We start from the raw sequence: 21,122 nt of genomic DNA, 5'->3' as shown, positions 1-21,122 counted from the left end.
TCATCCATATTCCAGCTATATGGCGGCGGCCTGTAAGTAATCGGGTCTGGACCAGACAATCCAGTGATCAACATCGTCAGTATCGATCTACGACAATTGGGATACGATGACATGTGTCAACCAAGTCAGTGAGCCTAATCACCGATCCCGTTAGTCGCCTCTTACAACAAACATGGGTTACTGAAGATCAATTTTAACCCGGATCTTCACGGGTTTATCGGGGGTTTTGTGACAATTCACTTAAATGTTGATTTCGTTGATCTTATCAATACAGTTTACTTCATGCATCTATCTTTTGTTTTTTATAAACTGGGTTGATTTACATTATGGTAAAATTATTCGGACGTCAGATTATTTAATAATTGTAACCAATCAGTGAAGAGTGTTGTTGAGGGAGTCGATACCATGTGTGAAAACCTATCTACAATGGAGGGTGCGTGATTAACGTCATCGTTGATTCAGACACACGATGGCACATGGTACAGCTGCCATGGCTAATACACATCGTACATTAATAGATTCTCACGCCCAAGCGTCACACCTCATCCCTTGTCAGATCTAGTCACCCAGGGCTATAGATACAGCTGGCTACCTCGCCATACTTCAGTCTGCCGCATCCAGTCCAAGATGAACGTATACCTGGTAGTTTTGACTGTGGGGGTGAGCGCCGCCCTACTCCTCATGTCCCTTCCCCGAGTGGAGGGATTGACCTGTGCCCCATGCAGTTTTGTGAGGGTCAGGTGTAAGCCCCTCCCCAGTTCCTGCCAAGCTGCTCCAGCGCCATGTGGGTGCTGCAACATCTGTGCAGGGAAGGCTGGTCAGCAGTGCTCCTATTTTAAACCGTATGTTTCACTTTTATTGTTTTCTTGAACGGCAGAAGTTTCACACTTACCTTGCCAGCTTTTGCTACTGTGATCACTTCGGGGATCATAAGCGCTCTGGTCGTCTGAGACGCTGAAATACTTTTGGGATTTCCGTAAATCTTAAGGGCTCTGGTCGTCTGAGACGCTCAAATACTTCAGGGACTGTCTTAAAGCATAAGGGCTCAGGTCGTCTGAGACGCTCAAATACTTCAGGGATTTCCGTAAATCATAAGGGCTCTGGTCGTCTGAGACGCTGAAATACTTCAGGGATTTCTGTGAAGCATAACGGTTCTGGTCGTCTGAGACGCTCAAATACTTCGGGGATTTCCGTAAATCATAAGGGCTCTGGTCGTCTGAGACGCTCAAATACTTCGGGGATTTCCGTAAAGCATATGGGGTCTGGTCGTCTGAGACGCTCAAATACTTCGGGGATTTCCGTAAAGCATATGGGGTCTGGTCGTCAGAGACGCTCAAATACTTCGGGGATTTCTGTGAAGCATATGGGGTCTGGTCGTCTGAGACGCTCAAATACTTCGGGGATTTCCGTAAATCATAAGGGCTCTGGTTGTCTGAGACGCTGAAATACTTCGGGAATTTCCGTAAATCATAAGGGCTCTGGTCGTCTGAGACGCTGAAATACTTCAGGGATTTCTGTGAAGCATAACGGTTCTGGTCGTCTGAGACGCTGAAATACTTCGGGGATTTCTGTGAAGCATAACGGTTCTGGTCGTCTGAGACGCTCAAATACTTCGGGGATTTCCGTAAATCATATGGGGTCTGGTCGTCAGAGATGCTGAAATACTTCAGGGATTCCCGTAAAGCATATGGGGTCTGGTCGTCAGAGACGCTCAAATACTTCGGGGATTTCTGTGAAGTATAACGGCTCTGGCCGTCTGAGACGCTGAAATACTTCGGGGATTTCTGTGAAGCATAACGGTTCTGGTCGTCTGAGACGCTGAAATACTTCGGGGATTTCCGTAAATCATAAGGGCTCTGGTCGTCGGAGACGCTGAAATACTTCAGGGATTCCCGTAAAGCATAGGGAGTCTGGTCGTCAGAGACGCTCAAATACTTCGGGGATTTCTGTGAAGTATAACGGCTCTGGCCGTCTGAGACGCTGAAATACTTCGGGGATTTCTGTGAAGCATAACGGTTCTGGTCGTCTGAGACGCTGAAATACTTCGGGGATTTCCGTAAATCATAAGGGCTCTGGTCGTCGGAGACGCTGAAATACTTCAGGGATTCCCGTAAAGCATATGGGGTCTGGTCGTCTGAGACGCTCAAATACTTCGGGGATTTCTGTGAAGCATATGGGGTCTGGTCGTCTGAGACGCTCAAATGCTTCGGGGATTTCTGTGAAGCATAACGGCTCTGGTCGTTTGAGATGCTGAAATACTTCGGGATTCCCATAGAGCATACGGGATCTGGTCGTCTGAGACGCTCAAATACTTCGGGGATTTCCGTAAAGCATAAGGGCTCTGGTCGTCTGAGACGCTGAAATACTTCGGGGATTTCCGTGAAGCATATGGGGTCTGGTCGTCTGAGACGCTCAAATGCTTCGGGGATTTCTGTGAAGCATAACGGCTCTGGTCGTTTGAGATGCTGAAATACTTCGGGGATTCCCATAAAGCATAACGGCTCCTGTCGTCTGAGACGCTGAAATACTTCGGGGATTTCCGTAAAGCATAAGGGCTCCTGTCGTCTGAGACGCTGAAATACTTCGGGGATTTCCGTAAATCATAAGGGGTCTGGTCGTCTGAGACGCTGAAATACTTACCTACCTACCTTGCCTTGCGTAGGGCAAAAAGGGGATAGACATGGGACTGATCAGGGGTGCGGTATTCATTTGTAACTTTCGGTGGGTATCTCAGTATGCAAACCCTTCATCACCTACCATTAGTCAGCTAGAATACAGACAATATCCGACATGATACTTCTATTCTGTTATGGAGAAATGAAACGGGACACTTAACTGATATTGGCTATATTCTGAAACTTTACTCATTCCGTCAATGTTTTCGTTTTAGGTGCGAGAAAGGACTGGTCTGCAAATCAAAAAACCGGTTTTTGTGGTTTGGAAAAGGCATTTGCCAAACGCCAGTGAGTATCAGTGCATCTTGCTATTATCTTTTGAGGCTAAAAGTAAGAAAAAAGCAGGGTGTACTCCCTTTAGTCAAAAGACAACCCCTTTTTGATAAGAAACGCTTCCTTTAAACATGCCTATGAGACGCCAACATTAGACATGTGAAATTAGACGCCCGCATCAGACAGGTTCATCACAAACCCACATTCATCTAACGCCCACATTAGACACGTTCATCTGACGCCCATATTAGACAAGTTCATTAGAAACCCACATTAGACAAGTTCATCAGACGCCCATATTAGACAAGTTCATTAGAAACCCACATTAGACAAGTCCATCAGACACACACATTAGACATGTTTATGTGACGCTCTCATTAGACAAGTACATTAAAACCCACATTCATCTAACGCCCACAATAGACGAGTATATCTGACGCCCATATTAGACAAGTTCATTAGAAACCCACATTAGACAAGTTCATCAAACGCCCACATTAGACAAGTTCATCAGACACTCACATTAGACATGTTCATCAGACAACCAACATTAGACAAGTTCATCAGACACTCACATTCGACAAGTTCATCAAACGCCTACATTAGACAAGTCCATACAACGCTCACATTAGACAAGTTCATCAGAAACCCACATTAGACAAGTTCATCAGACACTCACATTAGACAAGCTCATCAAAACCCACATTAGACAGTTCATCATACGCCCACATTAGACAAGTCCATCAGACACTCACATTAGACAATGTTATGTGACGCTCTCATTAGACAAGTGCATTAAAACAAGTCCATCAGACACTCACATTAGACAATGTTATGTGACGCTCTCATTAGACAAGTTCATTAAAACAAGTCTATCAGACGCTCACATTCGACAAGTTGATCTGAAGCTCTCATTAGACAAGTACATTAAAACAAGTCTATCAGACACTCACATTAGACAAGTTGATGAGACACTCACATTATACAAGTTCATCCAACGCCCATACTACATTGGACAAGTCTATCAGACGCTCACATTCGACAAGTTGATCTGAAGCTCACATTAGACAAGTTCATCAGACACTTTCATTAGACAGTTCATCAAACGCCCATATTAGACAAGTTCATCAAACACTCACATTAGACAAGTTCATCAGACACTCACATTATACAAGTTCATCAAACGCCCATACTACATTGGACAAGTCTATCAGACGCTCACATTCGACAAGTTGATCTGAAGCTCACATTAGACATGTCTTTCATAGACAGTTCATCAGACACTCTCATCTTAGACAAGTTCATCAAACACTCACATTAGACAAGATTATCAAACCCCATACTACATTAGACAAGTTCATCAGACGCTCTCATTAGACAGTTCATCATCAAACGTCCACATTAGACAAGTCCATCAGACACTCACATTAGACAATGTTATGTGACGCTCTCATTAGACAAGTCCATCATTACATTAAACAAGTCTATCAGACGCTCACATTCGACAAGTTGATCTGAAGCTCTCATCATTAGACAAGTACATTAAAACAAGTCATTAGACAATCAGACACTCTCATTAGACAAGTCCATCAGACGCTCTCATTAGACAAGTCCATCTGACACTCTCAATAGACAAGTCCATCAGACGCTCTCATTAGACAAGTCCATCTGACACTCTCATTAGACAAGTCTATCAGACGCTCTCATTAGACAATGTTATTTGACGCTCTCATTAGACAAGTACATTAAAACAAGTCTATCAGACATTAGACAAGTCATCAGACGCTTCGACAAGTTGATCTGAAGCTCTCATTAGACAAGTACATCAGACACTCACATTAGACAAGTACATTAAAACAAGTCTATCAGATGCTCACATTCGACAAGTCTATCAGACGCTCACATTAGACAAGTTAATCAAACCCCCATACTACATTAGACAAGTCCATTAAACGCTCTCATTAGACAAGTCCATCTGACGCTCTCAATAGACAAGTCCATCAGACGCTCTCATTAGACAAGTCCATCTGACACTCTCAATAGACAAGTCTATCAGACGCTCACATTAGACAAGTCTATCAGACGCTCTCATAAGACAGGTCTATCAGACGCTCTCATTAGACAAGTCCATCAGACGCTCTCATTAGACAAGTCCATCAGACGCTCTCATTAGACAAGTCCATCTGACACTCTCATTAGACAAGTCCATCAGACGCTCTCATTAGACAAGTCCATCTGACACTCTCATTAGACAAGTCCATCAGACGCTCTCATTAGACAAGTCCATCTGACTCTCTCATTAGACAAGCGGAGAAACTCCAACAACTTGCGGCATGTAAGCATTGGAAGTGTGTGTAAACAACTTAAGATATCAAACGTTTCACTTATCCCTGGAAGATGTCGCCACCAAATGTCCAACATCCACCTCTCCACCTGATCACCAAACCTGGTCTGTAGAGTCCCCCTTACATGGAATCACCCTGTTCCTAGATGACATAAACACTGGCATTATTCCCTGTTCCATAGATGACATAAACACTGGCTTTATTCCCTGTTCCACAGATGACATAAACGCTGGCTTTATTCCCTGTTCCAGATGACATAAACGCTGGCTTTATTCCCTGTTCCACATATGACATAAACGCTGGCTTTATTCCCTGTTCCAGATGACATAAACACTGGCTTTATTCCCTGTTCCAGATGACATAAACGCTTGCTTTATTCCCTGTTCCACAGATGGCATAAACACTGGCTTTATTCCCTGTTCCAGATGACATAAACGCTTGCTTTATTCCCTGTTCCAGAGATGACATAAACGCTGGCTTTATTCCCTGTTCCATAGATGACATAAACACTGGCTTTATTCCCTGTTCCAGAGATGACATAAACACTGGCTTTATTCCCTGTTCCAGATGACATAAACACTAGCTGTATTCCCTGTTGCAGATGAAGGGCTAGGCCTGGAGCTCCGGCAGCAAGTGTCCACCTCCCCGTACATACGGGAGCTGCACGAAGAATAAATAAGTTCATTGCCGCAAAACTCTACTGTTAGTTCTTATTTAAGCGCCTTAGAGTGATGTAGCTGCTCATCAAATATGCGCTATATAAATTTGTATATTATTATTATTTTATTTACTCACGCGCACAATTCTATCACAAACGAGAGTTTTTCTCAACCAAAGCAGTGAACAGCCTAGTTGCTGCTGAATTGCTGTGCGCAGAGTTCGGTCTCTTCTACGTACAAAGATTCGCAGATCCCAGGCTGGTCGAATGTCTCAACATACATGTGTACTAATTTCGATGTAGATTTATAAAAAACGCATATGAAGCTGTCTACAAAGCATACCATGGGAATGTTAATTCCTCTGTAATAATTTAGAAAATCCATTCCCCGAGCCTTGTGATTCAACATTCTAATGAATTAATTAATGAATATATTGATGAGGAGTGTACGGGCGGATGGGTTCACTGGGACGTCATACTTTTTCGCTAAACAGAGTTGCGTCCCTTGAACATGTCACCGCTCGTAAATTTATCAGTATGCGTCAAACAATCATTGCTTCCATTTTAGCGTTAAAGGGATTAATGACCTGCGTAATTACCTTAGTAACCTTTACTATGCACAGGGGCCTACAGATCTCTTTATCAAATTGTTAACTCAAAGTAACCCCCAAAATATTAAATGTATTTGTACTGTAATAAGAACCATGTATTTTAGACGCCAATTATTTCTGTGATTTTATGATAGTGTCTCATAAGCCAAAAAATGGATGGTTGTTAAGATTTTTTACTTATGCAATAATCATGATTTTATACTGTATTCTTAACTTGTGACACTCTATTTCTGTCTGTCTGATGTGACTTGCGCCACTATAGGGATTAATCCCGTACTACCCAAACACCCCTAGAGCGAAATTTTCAAAGCGAAGTTAAACCACTCAGTCAATGACTCACTTATTCAAACAATGATATTGATATCATAATTAGTGAACACTATCCTATCGTATTAGATTGTGAACTTTCAAACCAAATTGAATACACGAGATCCAGCTAATCCGCAGCGTGACCCTCGTCGAAACCTGACATATCTTCCACACAATCAAGGTAGTCTAGTGGTAAAAGCGTTCGCTCGTAACGCCTTAGAACATGGATCGAATCCCATCATGGATAATGTGTCAGGCCCATTTCTGGCCTCCCTCGCCGTGATATTGCTGGAACATTGCTTACAACGGCGTAAACCTAAACTCACTCACTCGCTCCTCACTGTCCAGTTGAGCCTTGTAAAGTCTTCAAAATTACCCTCCTTTTTCCGGCGGCATGCACACCTAAACTAAGTTAAACATATGTTGCACCTTATTACCATATTTCACACCATCAAACCTGTCCCAAATGGGTAGTGGATTGGCTCCGTGATCTCATGTCCGGTGTGGATGGTCCCCGAGTGCGTCACACCAAAACGCGTTAGATGATACGTGTTGTTTCCCTGGCTGTCGCTCGGCACTGACGGATATTAAACGAGAGCCAGCTGGCCCCGGAGTCAGTATATTGGGTCTGAGTAGTGCATCCATGTTAAACTGCGATATAGTATCTCAGTTGGCAAACAACATAACTAGTATCAGTACCAGTAACACACACGCACGCACGCACGCACGCATACATGTACAAACCACCGCATGCTCGTACGCACGCACGCACCCCCTTTCCATATTTGTACAATAATCTTGAACACGACGTTTAACCTCTTTTCGCCTCAGCGGACATGAATATGCAACAGTGAAGCGCATATTTCAGACAGATCATAATACTTTTTAGTTAAATAACTGAAAACTACTCAGTAAATGGTAACTCAGCTAGAATTGCAGTAATTAACAACAGACTCTTGCCGCAAACTTACACATGCCTCCACAAAAAACTCAATATTGAGATAATTTATTTAGCAATGCTGCAGTTGTAGCAACATAGCATGACCTTTAGACTAAACCCTGACCTTTAGTTCGGAATTCACGTGAACGTGATGGTGATGGGATTACTTACAATTACCATATCGTATGTACCCTAGCATATGCAGTGATAGTTTGATAGTAAGTGGGTACGAGATGCATTCAGTACATAATATGCTTCTGTCAGATGGTGACAGCGACCGACCAATAGCGAAAGGTCACTCATTCACAATCGGCTTTATCGTAACCGTATTCATTGTTGGGTAAAGATAATGGTGATATCTTATCACGCTACCTTTCGAACCTATTGACTGGTTGAACCGGGTGTATCCAATATCAACACATGTTCTAATATGAAATCTCAAAAACGTCTCACACCCCCTGTCCGATATAGTCCGACTTGTTCTGTAGGCAAGACAGTTGGGATACAGAGCAATGTCGAACTGAAGCAATCTACTCACAGGCCTGGTTGTCTGGGGACATTGATATGCAGATGATATCAGTAATTGACCTCTTCTAGAAACTCCTAATATGGCTTCTCCAGGGTATATTGACGCTTTCTCATGAAAAATGTATCGACATATTCACAAGCAAGCCAACTGAGTTATCATCTTACATGATTTTAACCACTGCGGCGGGATGGCTGCTCATTTTGGAGTTTGACAGTGTTGGATTTACGTTTATTTCAAACAACAGAGGTAGTTGACACTATCAGCGGCTGGGTAGTCGCGCCATGGCTTTGATACGAAGGAAATGTTATCACAGAACAATTTTGATTTGTTTGCTTGTATTTGTGTTGTGGGAGATGTACTTTGTGCTTCATTCTCTGGGTGCAGACGGATCTAGAGTGATGGATAAACTCATCAATCAAGTCCTTGGTGATACCGTTAACTTTAAGGCAGATGTTCGCAGGGTTACCTCTCCCCTCGCCCTCTCAACATCAGCAACCACGAAGAGTTAAAAGAGCATATTGACAGTCTTAACATTCAACAATTTGTGCGCAATGGGGAACGCCTAGGACTGGAATTGGACTCGGAGAGTGTTGTGATTGTAATACAGGTTCATCAGAGGATTAAGGAACTTCGATACCTCATTGAATCTTTAGAACGGGCAAGGTATATCAATAAATGTTTGGTCATTTTTAGTCATGATATTTATTCAAAGGACATCAATACTATTATTAATGGTATTAAGACGTTCCCGGTTCTGCAGATATTCTACCCCTATTCCACTCAAGTCTATCCGTCTGACTTCCCCCGGGCAACATCCAAATGATTGTCCCTGGAACATATCAGTTATGGCGGCCCGGAAGCGGATGTGCAACAATGCTTATAATCCGGACAGTTATGGCCATTACAGAGAAGCAAACGTCGCTCAGATGAAGCACCATTGGTTGTGGCAACTGCACTTTGTGATAGAAGAGATTCGGATTCTCAAAGATTTTGAAGGGACAATTCTCAGACTCGATGAAGACTATTACGTCGCTGAAGACGTGATTTATATTCTAAAAGAAATGAATAAGATTAGAAGATCTGCACCAGATAGATACAGAATGATGATTCTTGGAGATTATGATGAAATACCAACCTGGTCGTACGAGGGAATGACCGGCATTATCAGACAAGAGAAATGGTATGTCGGGGTCGGCCGTGGAATGGCGTTTGGTAAAGAGTTCTGGCACGACTTCAAGGCATGTTCCCACGTGTTCTGCACATACGACGACTACAACTGGGACTGGGCGTTACAGGAAACGGTGTTGAAGTGCATGAAGGGGTCGCTGAACATTCTTCAGCCATCTGCTGGTAGAGTATTCCACATTGGCTTATGTCATGGTTTCCACAGAAACGTTGAAGGTTGTTCATCAGAAAGTATTAAACGTGAGGTAACCAATTTGTTGATAGAAAACGAGGAGCACCTGTTTCCCAAGAAAGTGTCGCTGATCCACAACCCTGAAGTGGACTTTGAACCCGGACATGCCTTTGCCAATGGAGGTTGGATGGACCCGAGAGATCATCGGCTGTGCAAGAGCTTTCTTGATGGGAAGGGACTTACAGAACAAACGATTCAGTTGATCAATAAAGGTGTTCGAACCTGACGTTGACCAGTCTTTTGATGTGAACAGAACAAAATCTTCAGTAAACTTGCCTGACAGAAGGCGTATAGTGAAGGGGGTAAACATAAATGTTCTATATGTTATTATAGCTTACAAATGTTTAAGGGACCGTTCATAATGTACGGTGGGGGTGGTGGTGATGGTGATGATGATCTTATGAAGAATCATATATAATGTGAATGGAACACACCCCACCCCCCACCCCTTTACAGTTTATATACAAAGTGACCCCCTTACATGTCATGTACAAAATCAATTCTCATCTCACAACAGAACGTAAAATCAAGATTATAGAAATATGTAATAGGGAGATAAGAGCTGCTCACCCCTGTCATCAGGTATTGTCTATGATCCACTGTATAATTTCACCACTGCTTTTTACACCAAAATATATGTGTCGACCCCAAATCGGGAACTATTATTTCAATTCTTTTCGGAAACTTATATACACGCACATACGTCTGGGCAGGTGTTTGCCTCGATGGGTGTATAACTGCGGGAGCTCAGTTTATTTTTTGCCAGCAGATATTTTAATTTTTAATGGCTCTGGCTGAGAACAGCATAACATGAAATATATATTACGTCCTTAATGCTGCCTCGTCAGACGCGCTAACAAAACCAACGCTGAAGATAATGGGACGTGCGGGAATATTTTATGATGTTTTATCGACGTACGACATATATTAAAGTTTCATTCATACCGTTTCTGTATTGATTGCTCATAACCTACTGGGGCACTGCCTTCTAATATGACACACAATTAGATGTCTATTAATATACCTTAGTTATTGACGTTTCACATAATATGGTAAAATGTGAAGGGACAGCTATTGAGAATGGTGTGAATCGAATCCAGCCGAATATACGTTCATAAGTGTTTTACTCTGCAGTCAGGAGCTCTCGAGACTTGACACAGGACTAAAATGCTTTTACTTTGTTTCGGCAATATCTGCAACAACTAGTCATGTGACCAACAGTGCCGGACAAAAGAGTCTATTATATAGAGCGATGTTTAATAGTGACTAAACCTGAAACAAACAAGAGAAGATAATTGATGCTGATGTATATCATACGGGGGTCATAGTTGTGTTTTGGGCCTTACGTTTGCAGTGTTTCGGTTTCTGTTTTCTACCAATAATCTTTATATATCGCTTGTGAGGCTTTTGCCAAATCAGAATTTCAGTTTTAAAATTTCATTTTGCCGTCAGTTTACTTACATACGCCTTCAAAATGGAAAACGTCTACCTGCTGACGTCTCAAGATGTGCTGGGAAATTTACGTACGACTACCATAGATGCCATCGTCGATCTAAGGATATTCCTTGCAGGAAAATATATGCACCTTTTCCCACTTTAAAGTTATATAGTATCACTGACCTATTTTGAAAGCAAATATCTTGAAAAATGATTTATACATGAAGTCGCCATAAATATGTAAAATGGTAATCAATAAACGTCGTGAACAACCAAAGGCACCTGCATGAAAATATTCGACCATTCCAAAGATCTGTATGAAGTCAACTTATGGTTGGTTATTATTACTATAGGATATATATATAGCGCACATATCCACGCAACGTACATGCTCAAGGCGCTGTTCCCTTGATCAACGTATGTCTTTTTTCTTTCATTCTTTTAACCAACTCAACTCACTGGGGAGTATTCAATGGTTACCATGAGATGTAATATTCATTTTGCCTGGAAGCTGTCTTTAAAACAATGGGCTATAGGTTTAGTTCGTGCGCATATTTCGCGTTGTTGTGTATCATTTTCACGAATTACTTTTTTTCCAGTCTTTCTGCCTGACATAATTACAATGATTTAATGCATTAAGATATGGGAGGCAGGTGAGAATTGAACCTATATTAAGTGGTAAATATATTACGAGGATGTTCTAAACGATATGAATATTTGTACAAGGTGGATAACAAATCTGAATGTTAAAGTAATATATCATAAAGTTGACCGACACTTCGACCGTGCACACACATTCACATATATTTGTGTGAAGCATTTGCTGCAAACATTACATGAATGGTGATGGCAATCACAAGATTGTCTGGTCCAAACTAGTTTATTTCCATACCACCGCGTTATAGGTCAAATGTTGCTGAGCGCAGCGTTCAAAGATAAAGTTAAGTGCTAACGAATGGTCTTCTAAGATAAAGTTAAGTGCTAACAAATCGTCTTCTAATATAAAGTTAAGTGCTAACGAATGGTCTTCTAAGTCTGACAACACAATGTCCAGTTCCAATTTTCGTGGTGTTTTGTGAATTTACTGGTTATAGCTCATACAGAAATATTCCTGTGCACTTGTCCTTTCTGGAAGTATGATTTTCTGGATTGTCAAGTTTATTCCGTAGTTTAGGTCGATATCAGACACGCCAGTGACAAAAATAGCTGATGTGGCTAGAACTATATGTTCCTGCTTTGTTCGTGCGAATTACTTACCTTTGCATATTTGCGAACAGCTGGTATCCCTCTGTACAACAGTACTTTGTAATCACCGGTTAATGGTATAGTCGGAATGAACTCTGCTTTTATCACAGATGTCTTATGCTTATGGAAATATGTTTCGTCGTTCACATATATCATGCAAGGAACCTAAGTCAAAGAGAGTACCTGAATATGTATCCTTCCGTATGCACAAGAATTATGCCATTACAAGAACTACGTGCTCTTTCCCGCCAGTACAAGTACTAGGAGCTTCTGTGGGAACAGGAACTAAGCGCTTTTGTCAGAACAAGAAGGTGCATTCTGCTAACAGTACAAAAACAAGGCGCTTCTTCCAATCCCTACAAGAACAAAGACTCCATGAATCCTTCAGCCACTGATGACATACAGTGAGACCTGACAAGCTCATTTGATCGTCTGTCCGGTGAGATAGAAAAGATATTTTCCTGAAAACAATATATAGTCATTATTACCACAGGTGATGTGAAGAGCTTGTAAAGGTGGGCATGTCTGGTGTACACGTAGGTTTTGTTCTAACATTTCAGAAGTGATGAAGAGAACAACAAGATGGTCTATTTCAATATTTATTGTTGAGTATGTAGGAATAGTCAGATATTGATGACATGATTGAGTGAGTGAGTTTAGTTTCACGCCGGTTTTAGCAATATTCCAGCAATATCACAGCGGGGGACACCAGAAATGGGCTTCACACATTGTACCCATATGGGGAATCGAACCTGGCTTCTCAGCGTGACGAGCGAACACCACTAGGCTACCCACCCCCTGATGACATAAGACAAAGATATACGACTCTGTCTATCAAGCAATAATGCATTGGATGGGCGAGTGCATCATGGCAAGATATCACATGACCAGATCAGCTGATGACAACAGATGATTGAACTGTTCACAAAGATACAAAGGCAAGAAAAAAAAATGTAAACTACAACTTAGGTTGCAAAGCTCATCAAACCAACAGCAGATAGGACAATGTCACACTCTCTGGGTCACACAGCTGGTCAGCCAATTGAGCTGAGGGTTGGTTCTAACTCGGACACACAGCCAAGTACAGATACTTTCCACAGCTGGCCTACAAGTAAATTCATTGATCATGGACACTAGTAGTTATATATGTGTCTATCCCTTGTACTGTTTGATCGACATTTTCTAAAAATGGCAAGTAACTGTAAAGTCACGATATTTTATGGATGACAGCGTCTTTGTTTATTATGATCCGACATTTCAGTAAACATTATTATATAGCTGCCATCTGCGTACAAACGACGAGGCAACTAAGATCAGCAACAGCCTCACAGTATACGCATCTATACCGAAATGTCTCATTAAACTAAGGTGCTCTGAACCATAGAAACATTTCCTGTTTTTATCACAAGTTCTCCATGAATAACACATCCATCATCATTCTTCAAGAACCAATTCCATAATAACTGGGAGTGATTGGTGCCTGTTACACCGACCATGAGGTATTGTATTCAGATTAGTTTATCAGCTGTTTAAATCATTAAACTGACAAATAAATATTTCATCCTATTACTAGACATTTTTATCAATACATAAATTTACACATGAATCAATGTACTGCTGATTACAATACCATGATGTGACAAAGGTATACTTTATCATAATGCATTTGAAAGATGATTTGCTCCATGCTGATTATTACATATTAAATACGCTATGTTCATAATCATTATATGAAATAAGAAAAACAAACATGACCAATAAGAAAATCACATTTCTTACCTGAAATATGATAACGAAATATGACATGCCCCCACAGCTCTGTCAATATGAACAATAGGACCTGTCATAAATTCATCAAATGTTGACAGTCCAAACACCCCAGGCAACAAATTTAAAAAATGAAAGGCAACTGCCATACAAATACAAAACAAATTTGTGTATTTTTATCGAAGTGTATATTTTACACGTATCTGGGTTATAGATGAATTGCATATCTGTGTAAAATAATTAACCAATTTATTTTGAGCATACACAAATCAAAACCCCATTAATTTAGCAATACTTCGTAATTTTCTGTTGTATCCTCATCAACTGGCATGCTGTTATTTCTTTTAGATCAGCATTAACTGATTGAATGCAGGCATAACACATACATAACACGTACATAACACGTATATAACACATACATAACACATACATAACATGTACAGAACAGTTACCATACAATGACACTACATGTCATTTCTTGTACATTAGGCATATACAGTTTATAACAATTGTGCCGAACTTTGATATGTCAGACACACTGTTGTCTCGAAACAAAAGCTTTGTTCCCCATGTATTCCTTCCATATTCATCATTTTTGCTGTGTCGAGCCTGGGATAACTAGAAGTATTTACAAAGGTCTCTGTAAGTTTGACAGAACGGTGTTTGAATATGTATAGCTATATGTTTCAGTCTCAGAATAGCACATGAATATATACAATTAAAAATCACTAGAATTGGCATTGTCAGCAGATCGTTAAAAAATATCTATTCCATGCTGTAAATATATCCAACAAGGAAGTTGAAATGTAATGAGTACAGATAGAAAAGTGTCACTACCTTATGAAACCTTGTGAATACCTAATGGCTCACTGTATAATACTGAGTCCTTTGCTGATATCTATGAACAGCTTGCACTGTGACACATATCTATGTCAAATACCTACTGTCATTAAGTTAATGACCACCCATTGCTTTCATATTACTTTAAAAACATAACATGTTGAAGTAGTATAGTGTCAAAATAAAATCAGAAATATATATACTAGTATTTATTATAGTGGAGGATATTATATTAAAAAAAGTTCTAAAAACTTGAGAATGAAAATCATAATAAAGTTTGACTCCCAGATCTAAGACCCAGCACCATACTATGACCTAGACCGCTGGGCCACCACGGCCACACCTTCTCAGTATAAGATACATGTTTGCACACACTGAACAGTTGTAAGCTGGGCAACTCTGGCACACTGTTGCTATGTTCTGTTTAATGCTTATACGCACCCAGTCATCTAGGCCTTGTCTTGTATATATACCTATATACATACATGTAGTATTTTGCATGACAGCAAGAACATTCTATCGAGAAACACACTGTGCCATTTATATTTTATAATGTCATCTCATCATATATATTCTGTTATGGTATTAAGGTATAACATGATATAATACATGGTATATATAACAAACATGGTATATAAAACAAATATGGCATGTAGAACAATCGTGGTGTGTTTGAATGTTAGGGGTACACAAGGGAGATAACTGATCACACGAAAAACACAGAACACAGTTGACAATTCTGGCTTCACAAAGTGGGGAACACAGAACACAGCTTGGGTCAGAGATGGCTTGACATTGAGACTTACAACAGTAAATGAGGCTTGGAATGTACCCTCAAACATACACAGAACTGTTGGCGACATTAGACACTTACATAGCACAGTACACCCAGAGGTGTTTCACGTATATGTGAACCTTGTTTACCTACATTTCAACACAGAGACATACAGACAGGCATACCAAAACATAGGTTCTCGTCACACACACATTAACCTCCACACATGAATACATATGGGTGTATTGTGCGCATATGTACTCAAGTTATCACATGTTTATACATAATCACATAGGTGATACAATATGTTGCCATTTGTCTGGCTATAACTTTGGAGGAAGTATCCACAAAGTCTGACTCCTGTCTCACTGAACACCACCTCTACTTTGTCCATCAAGTTGTGCACAGACACCCCAGCAATCGGATAGTCTTTGATGACATGAACAGCTCATCTACAGCCGTGTACATCTTAGTGCCGTGTACATGTTGGTGCCGTGTACTAAAGACATACAGAAGAGACCGAGGCTGATCATGTTTACACATGTGTCACGTGACAACGGTTCGCTGTTCAGAATGCAAGATCATGTAGCATGCTCTGAATCTCGTCAAATGCTGCGTCAATTTCACTTGACGACTTCTTGGCAGGACCTGGAACAAAGACACAATGTGGTACATTTGTATTTCAGTGTTGATATAAAAAATATAACACAACTGATCATACTTCTGATATCACTCGTTACGGAACTCACCTCTGATGACATCACATATATTACTAAATTGACCTCTGTTCTGATGTCACATGTACTACTGACTGTTCTGTGATGATATCACATATACTACTGTCCTGTGATGATATCACATGTACTGCTGACTGTCCTGAAATGATATCACATGTACTACTATACTACTGGCTGTCCTGTGATGATATCACATGTACTGCTGAATGTCCTCTGATAATATTACATGTACTGCTGACTGTCATGTGATATCATATGTACTACTGACTGTCCTGTGATGATATCACATGTACTACTGTCCTGTGATACCACATGTACTGCTGACTGTCCTGTGATGATATCCCATGTACTACTGTCCTGTGATGATATCACATGTACTACTGTCCTGTGATGATATCACATGTACTACTGTCCTGTGATGGTATCACATGTACTACTGACTGTCCTGTGATGATATCACATGTACTACTGACTGTCCTGTAATGATATCACATGTACTACTGACTGTCCTGTGATGATATCACATGTACTACTGTGATGGTATCACATGTACTACTGACTGTCCTGTAATGATATCACATGTACTACTGACTGTCCTGTGATGATATCACATGTACTACTGTCCTGTGATGGTATCACATGTACTACTGACTGTCCTGTAATGATATCACATGTACTACTGACTGTCCTGTGATGATATCACATGTACTACTGTCTTGTTATGGTATCACATGTACTACTGTCCTGTGATCGTATCACATGTACTACTGACTGTCCTGTGATGATATCACATGTACTGCTGAATGTCCTCTGATAATATTACATGTACTGCTGACTGTCCTGTGATATCACATGTACTGCTGACTGTCCTGTGATGATATCACATGTACTGCTGACTGTCCTGTGATGATATCACATGTACTGCTGAATGTCCTGTGATGATATCACATGTACTACTGTCCTGTGATAATATCACATGTACTACTGACTGCCCTGTGATACCACATGTACTGCTGACTGTCCTGTGATATCCCATGTACTACTGAATGTCCTGTGATATCACATGTACGGCTGACTGTCCTGTGATATCACATGTACTGCTGACTGTCCTGTGATGATATCACATGTGTACTGCTGACTGTCCTGTGATAATATCACATGTACTGCTGACTGTCCTGTGATGATATCACATGTACTACTGTCCTGTGATGGTATCACATGTACTACTTGACTGTCCTGTAATGATATCCCATGTACTACTGACTGTCCTGTGATGATATCACATGTACTGCTGACTGTCCTGTGATGATATCACATGTACTGCTGACTGTCCTGTGATGATATCACATGTACTACTGACTGTCCTGTGATGATATCACATGTACTGCTGACTGTCCTGTGATGATATCACATGTACTGCTGACTGTCCTGTGATGATATCACATGTACTGCTGAATGTCCTGTGATGATATCACATGTACTGCTGACTGTCCTGTGATGATATCACATGTACTGCTGAATGTCCTGTGATGATATCACATGTACTACTGTCCTGTGATAATATCACATGTACTACTGACTGCCCTGTGATACCACATGTACTGCTGACGGTCCTGTGATATCCATATACTACTGAATGTCCTGTGATATCATGTACTACTGAATGTCCTGTGATATCACATGTACGGGTTGACTGTCCTGTGATGATATCACATGTACTGCTGACTGTCCTGTGATGATATCACATGTACTGCTGACTGTCCTGTGATGATATCACATGTACTACTGTCCTGTGATGGTATCACATGTACTACTGACTGTCCTGTAATGATATCCATATACTACTGACTGTCCTGTGATGATATCACATGTACTACTGTCCTGTGATGGTATCACATGTACTACTGTCCTGTGATCGTATCACATGTACTACTGACTGTCCTGTGATGATATCACATGTACTGCTGACTGTCCTGATATCACATGTACTACTGACTGTCCTGTGATGATATCACATGTACTGCTGACTGTCCTGTGATGATATCATGTACTGCTGAATGTCCTGTAATGATATCACATGTACTGCTGAATGTCCTGTGATGATATCCACATGTACTATTGTCCTGTGATAATATCACATGTACTACTGACTGCCCTGTGATACCACATGTACTGCTGACTGTCCTGTGATATCACATGTACTACTGAATGTCCTGTGATATCACATGTACTGACTGACTGTCCTGTGATATCACATGTACTGCTGACTGTCCTGTGATGATATCACATGTACTGCTGACTGTCCTGTGATGATATCACATGTACTGCTGACTGTCCTGTGATGATATCACATGTACTACTGACTGTCCTGTGATGATATCACATGTACTACTGACTGTCCTGTAATGATATCACATGTACTACTGACTGTCCTGTGATGATATCACATGTACTACTGTCCTGTGATGGTATCACATGTACTACTGTCCTGTGATCGTATCACATGTACTACTGACTGTCCTGTGATGATATCACATGTACTGCTGACTGTCCTGTGATGATATCACATGTACTGCTGACTGTCCTGTGATGATATCACATGTACTGCTGACTGTCCTGTGATATCACATGTACTGCTGACTGTCCTGTGATGATATCACATGTACTGCTGACTGTCCTGTGATGATATCACATGTACTACTGTCCTGTGATAATATCACATGTACTACTGACTGCCCTGTGATATCACATGTACTGCTGACTGTCCTGTGATGATATCACATGTACTACTGACTGTCCTGTGATATCACATGTACTGCTGACTGTCCTGTGATATCACATGTACTACTGAATGTCCTGTGATATCACATGTACGGCTGACTGTCCTGTGATGATATCACATGTACTGCTGACTGTCCTGTGATGATATCACATGTACTGCTGACTGTCCTGTGATATTACATGTACTGATGTCTGTCCTGTGATGATATTACACATACTGCTGACTGTCCTGTGATATCACATGTACTGCTGACTGTCCTGTGATGATATCACATGTACTGCTGACTGTCCTGTGATGATATCACATGTACTACTGACTGCCCTGTGAGGGTCTCAAATGAATTCCTGAAATGACTTAAAATGATATCATATTTACAGAACTGACCCCTCTGCACTATAACAAGCGATATTAGACTCTTAACACAACTTACGGACTTCGATTACTTCCAGAGCCTCCACAAACAGATCTGGGTTGGCCACACTGCGAACTTTGATTGTAAAACTTCCAGCTGAAAATAGTGTGTGAGTGAGTAACGCCACTATGGACAGCACATCAGTCAGAGCATGTCACTATGTCTCTAAAACACCACCACCTGTAGATTGTTGCTGGAAACTGACGAAAGCATACAGCTTTATGGATAACAACGTCGCTCTATGCAATAAACAAGAAGTTGTTAGCCACAAAGTTGTATGTTTCATTATTTACTCACCAGTGTCTAGAATGTCTAGAATGTCTAGAATGCCGATCTAATATTTACACTGAAACAGGTCAAGATCTAATCTTAAGAAAGTCTGGCTAGTTTCCTTTAACACAGTTCTTGTCAACATGACTTAATGCCACTTCAGGTGGAAAATAAAGACATTCATTAATTTGTTATTGACTATTGGAAACATAATGTTAAGATAAAACTGCAGATGAATTTACAAGAAGACATATACATAACCTTTCATTGCAAGCTAACAGTCTTAAGTACCTGTTTTGAATGAGATGTCGGAGAAGATGGCAATGGATGCTTCATCATTGTCACTGGGAATCAGTCTGACCCGAGTGTTCCCTGCAAGCTTCCCGCCATCCACGTATGCCTCCACTGTCTGGCAAACATCGGGGTCGGACTGGACACTGAAGTCCGGCAGCTGCTCCTCCGCCCTTGTCAGCGTTATCGGCACTCGCAGCCAGTCGAGGGTGGACAGGGGAAATTCTGAAAGAGAGTGAGTGAGTGAGTTTAGTTTTACACCGCTTTTAGCAATATTCCAGCAATTCTGAAAGAGAAAGGAGCGATTTAGTTGATTTAAGAGAAATATATTTGTGTTGTGGCGCTCCTCAGGGAGTTGAGAATGAAAATAAAGTCGATCAACTGACTGGTTATAATGGTTGCTGGTGTCACGAGCATTCACCTGGTGAATGGAATCTGGTCATAATAAATGGTCTTAGCAACAATTTTATAAGAAGCATGTCTTGGGATGGCTAGCACACCCACAAGAATATATCCAAGTTTAGTGAAAACACAACCAGACTTTCACCAAGGCTAACAAACACTCAACGCAGGACATAGTGTGACTGACAAACAGACACCTGTTATCACGAGTGTGAAGCCTGGTTTGGCCCAGCTATGTTTCTCTTCTCATGGGTTTCACTGAAGTTGCACCCATTTAAGTCTTCATTACATCGACTGCCATTCTGTAATATGACTGGAACACTGAGGCCAAAGAGGCATTGAACACAACTCACTCACTCACTCACTGATGTAGGTAAATACATATATTCAATGCATCATCTTGATTA

General features: G+C 41.0%; 3 protein-coding genes across 5 annotated transcripts in view; 2 read left to right on the top strand and 1 right to left on the bottom strand.

The window, feature by feature from the left end:
- The window catches only part of LOC124252951 (perlustrin-like protein), a 28,437-nt gene extending 22,449 nt beyond the window's left edge, over positions 1 to 5,988 (top strand). The window contains exons 1-3 of one of the 3 annotated variants that reach the window (XM_046686644.1): positions 604 to 842; positions 2,891 to 2,963; positions 5,511 to 5,534. In XM_046686644.1, the coding sequence (XP_046542600.1) occupies positions 628 to 842; positions 2,891 to 2,963; positions 5,511 to 5,519 (297 nt within the window). In that variant the 5' untranslated portion in view covers positions 604 to 627 and the 3' untranslated portion in view covers positions 5,520 to 5,534. Of the gene's footprint in view, positions 1 to 603; positions 843 to 2,890; positions 2,964 to 5,510; positions 5,535 to 5,894 lie in introns of those variants that run through there. The other 2 variants (XM_046686640.1, XM_046686641.1) reach the window with 2 other exon arrangements.
- Positions 5,989 to 9,185: 3,197 nt separating this feature from the next.
- On the top strand, positions 9,186 to 9,983 carry LOC124253015 (alpha-1,6-mannosyl-glycoprotein 2-beta-N-acetylglucosaminyltransferase-like). The gene has a single exon (XM_046686731.1). It carries the CDS (start codon positions 9,186 to 9,188, stop codon positions 9,981 to 9,983), a length of 798 nt encoding a protein of 265 aa, XP_046542687.1.
- A 3,042-nt stretch (positions 9,984 to 13,025) lies between these two features.
- LOC124252941 overlaps positions 13,026 to 21,122 on the bottom strand; it is a 38,096-nt gene continuing 29,999 nt past the window's right edge. Inside the window, exons 19-21 of the mRNA XM_046686629.1 lie at positions 20,314 to 20,538; positions 19,771 to 19,848; positions 13,026 to 16,469 (exon numbers count right to left, since the gene is read on the bottom strand). Of these exons, the coding sequence (XP_046542585.1) occupies positions 16,390 to 16,469; positions 19,771 to 19,848; positions 20,314 to 20,538 (383 nt within the window). The 3' untranslated portion in view covers positions 13,026 to 16,389. The remainder of the gene's footprint in view (positions 16,470 to 19,770; positions 19,849 to 20,313; positions 20,539 to 21,122) is intronic.

Source organism: Haliotis rubra, unplaced genomic scaffold (genome assembly GCF_003918875.1).
Source record: "Haliotis rubra isolate DU_JTF1 unplaced genomic scaffold, ASM391887v1 Scf53, whole genome shotgun sequence".
NCBI lineage: Eukaryota > Metazoa > Mollusca > Gastropoda > Lepetellida > Haliotidae > Haliotis > Haliotis rubra.
This window is presented reverse-complemented; position numbering and strand designations above follow the sequence as displayed.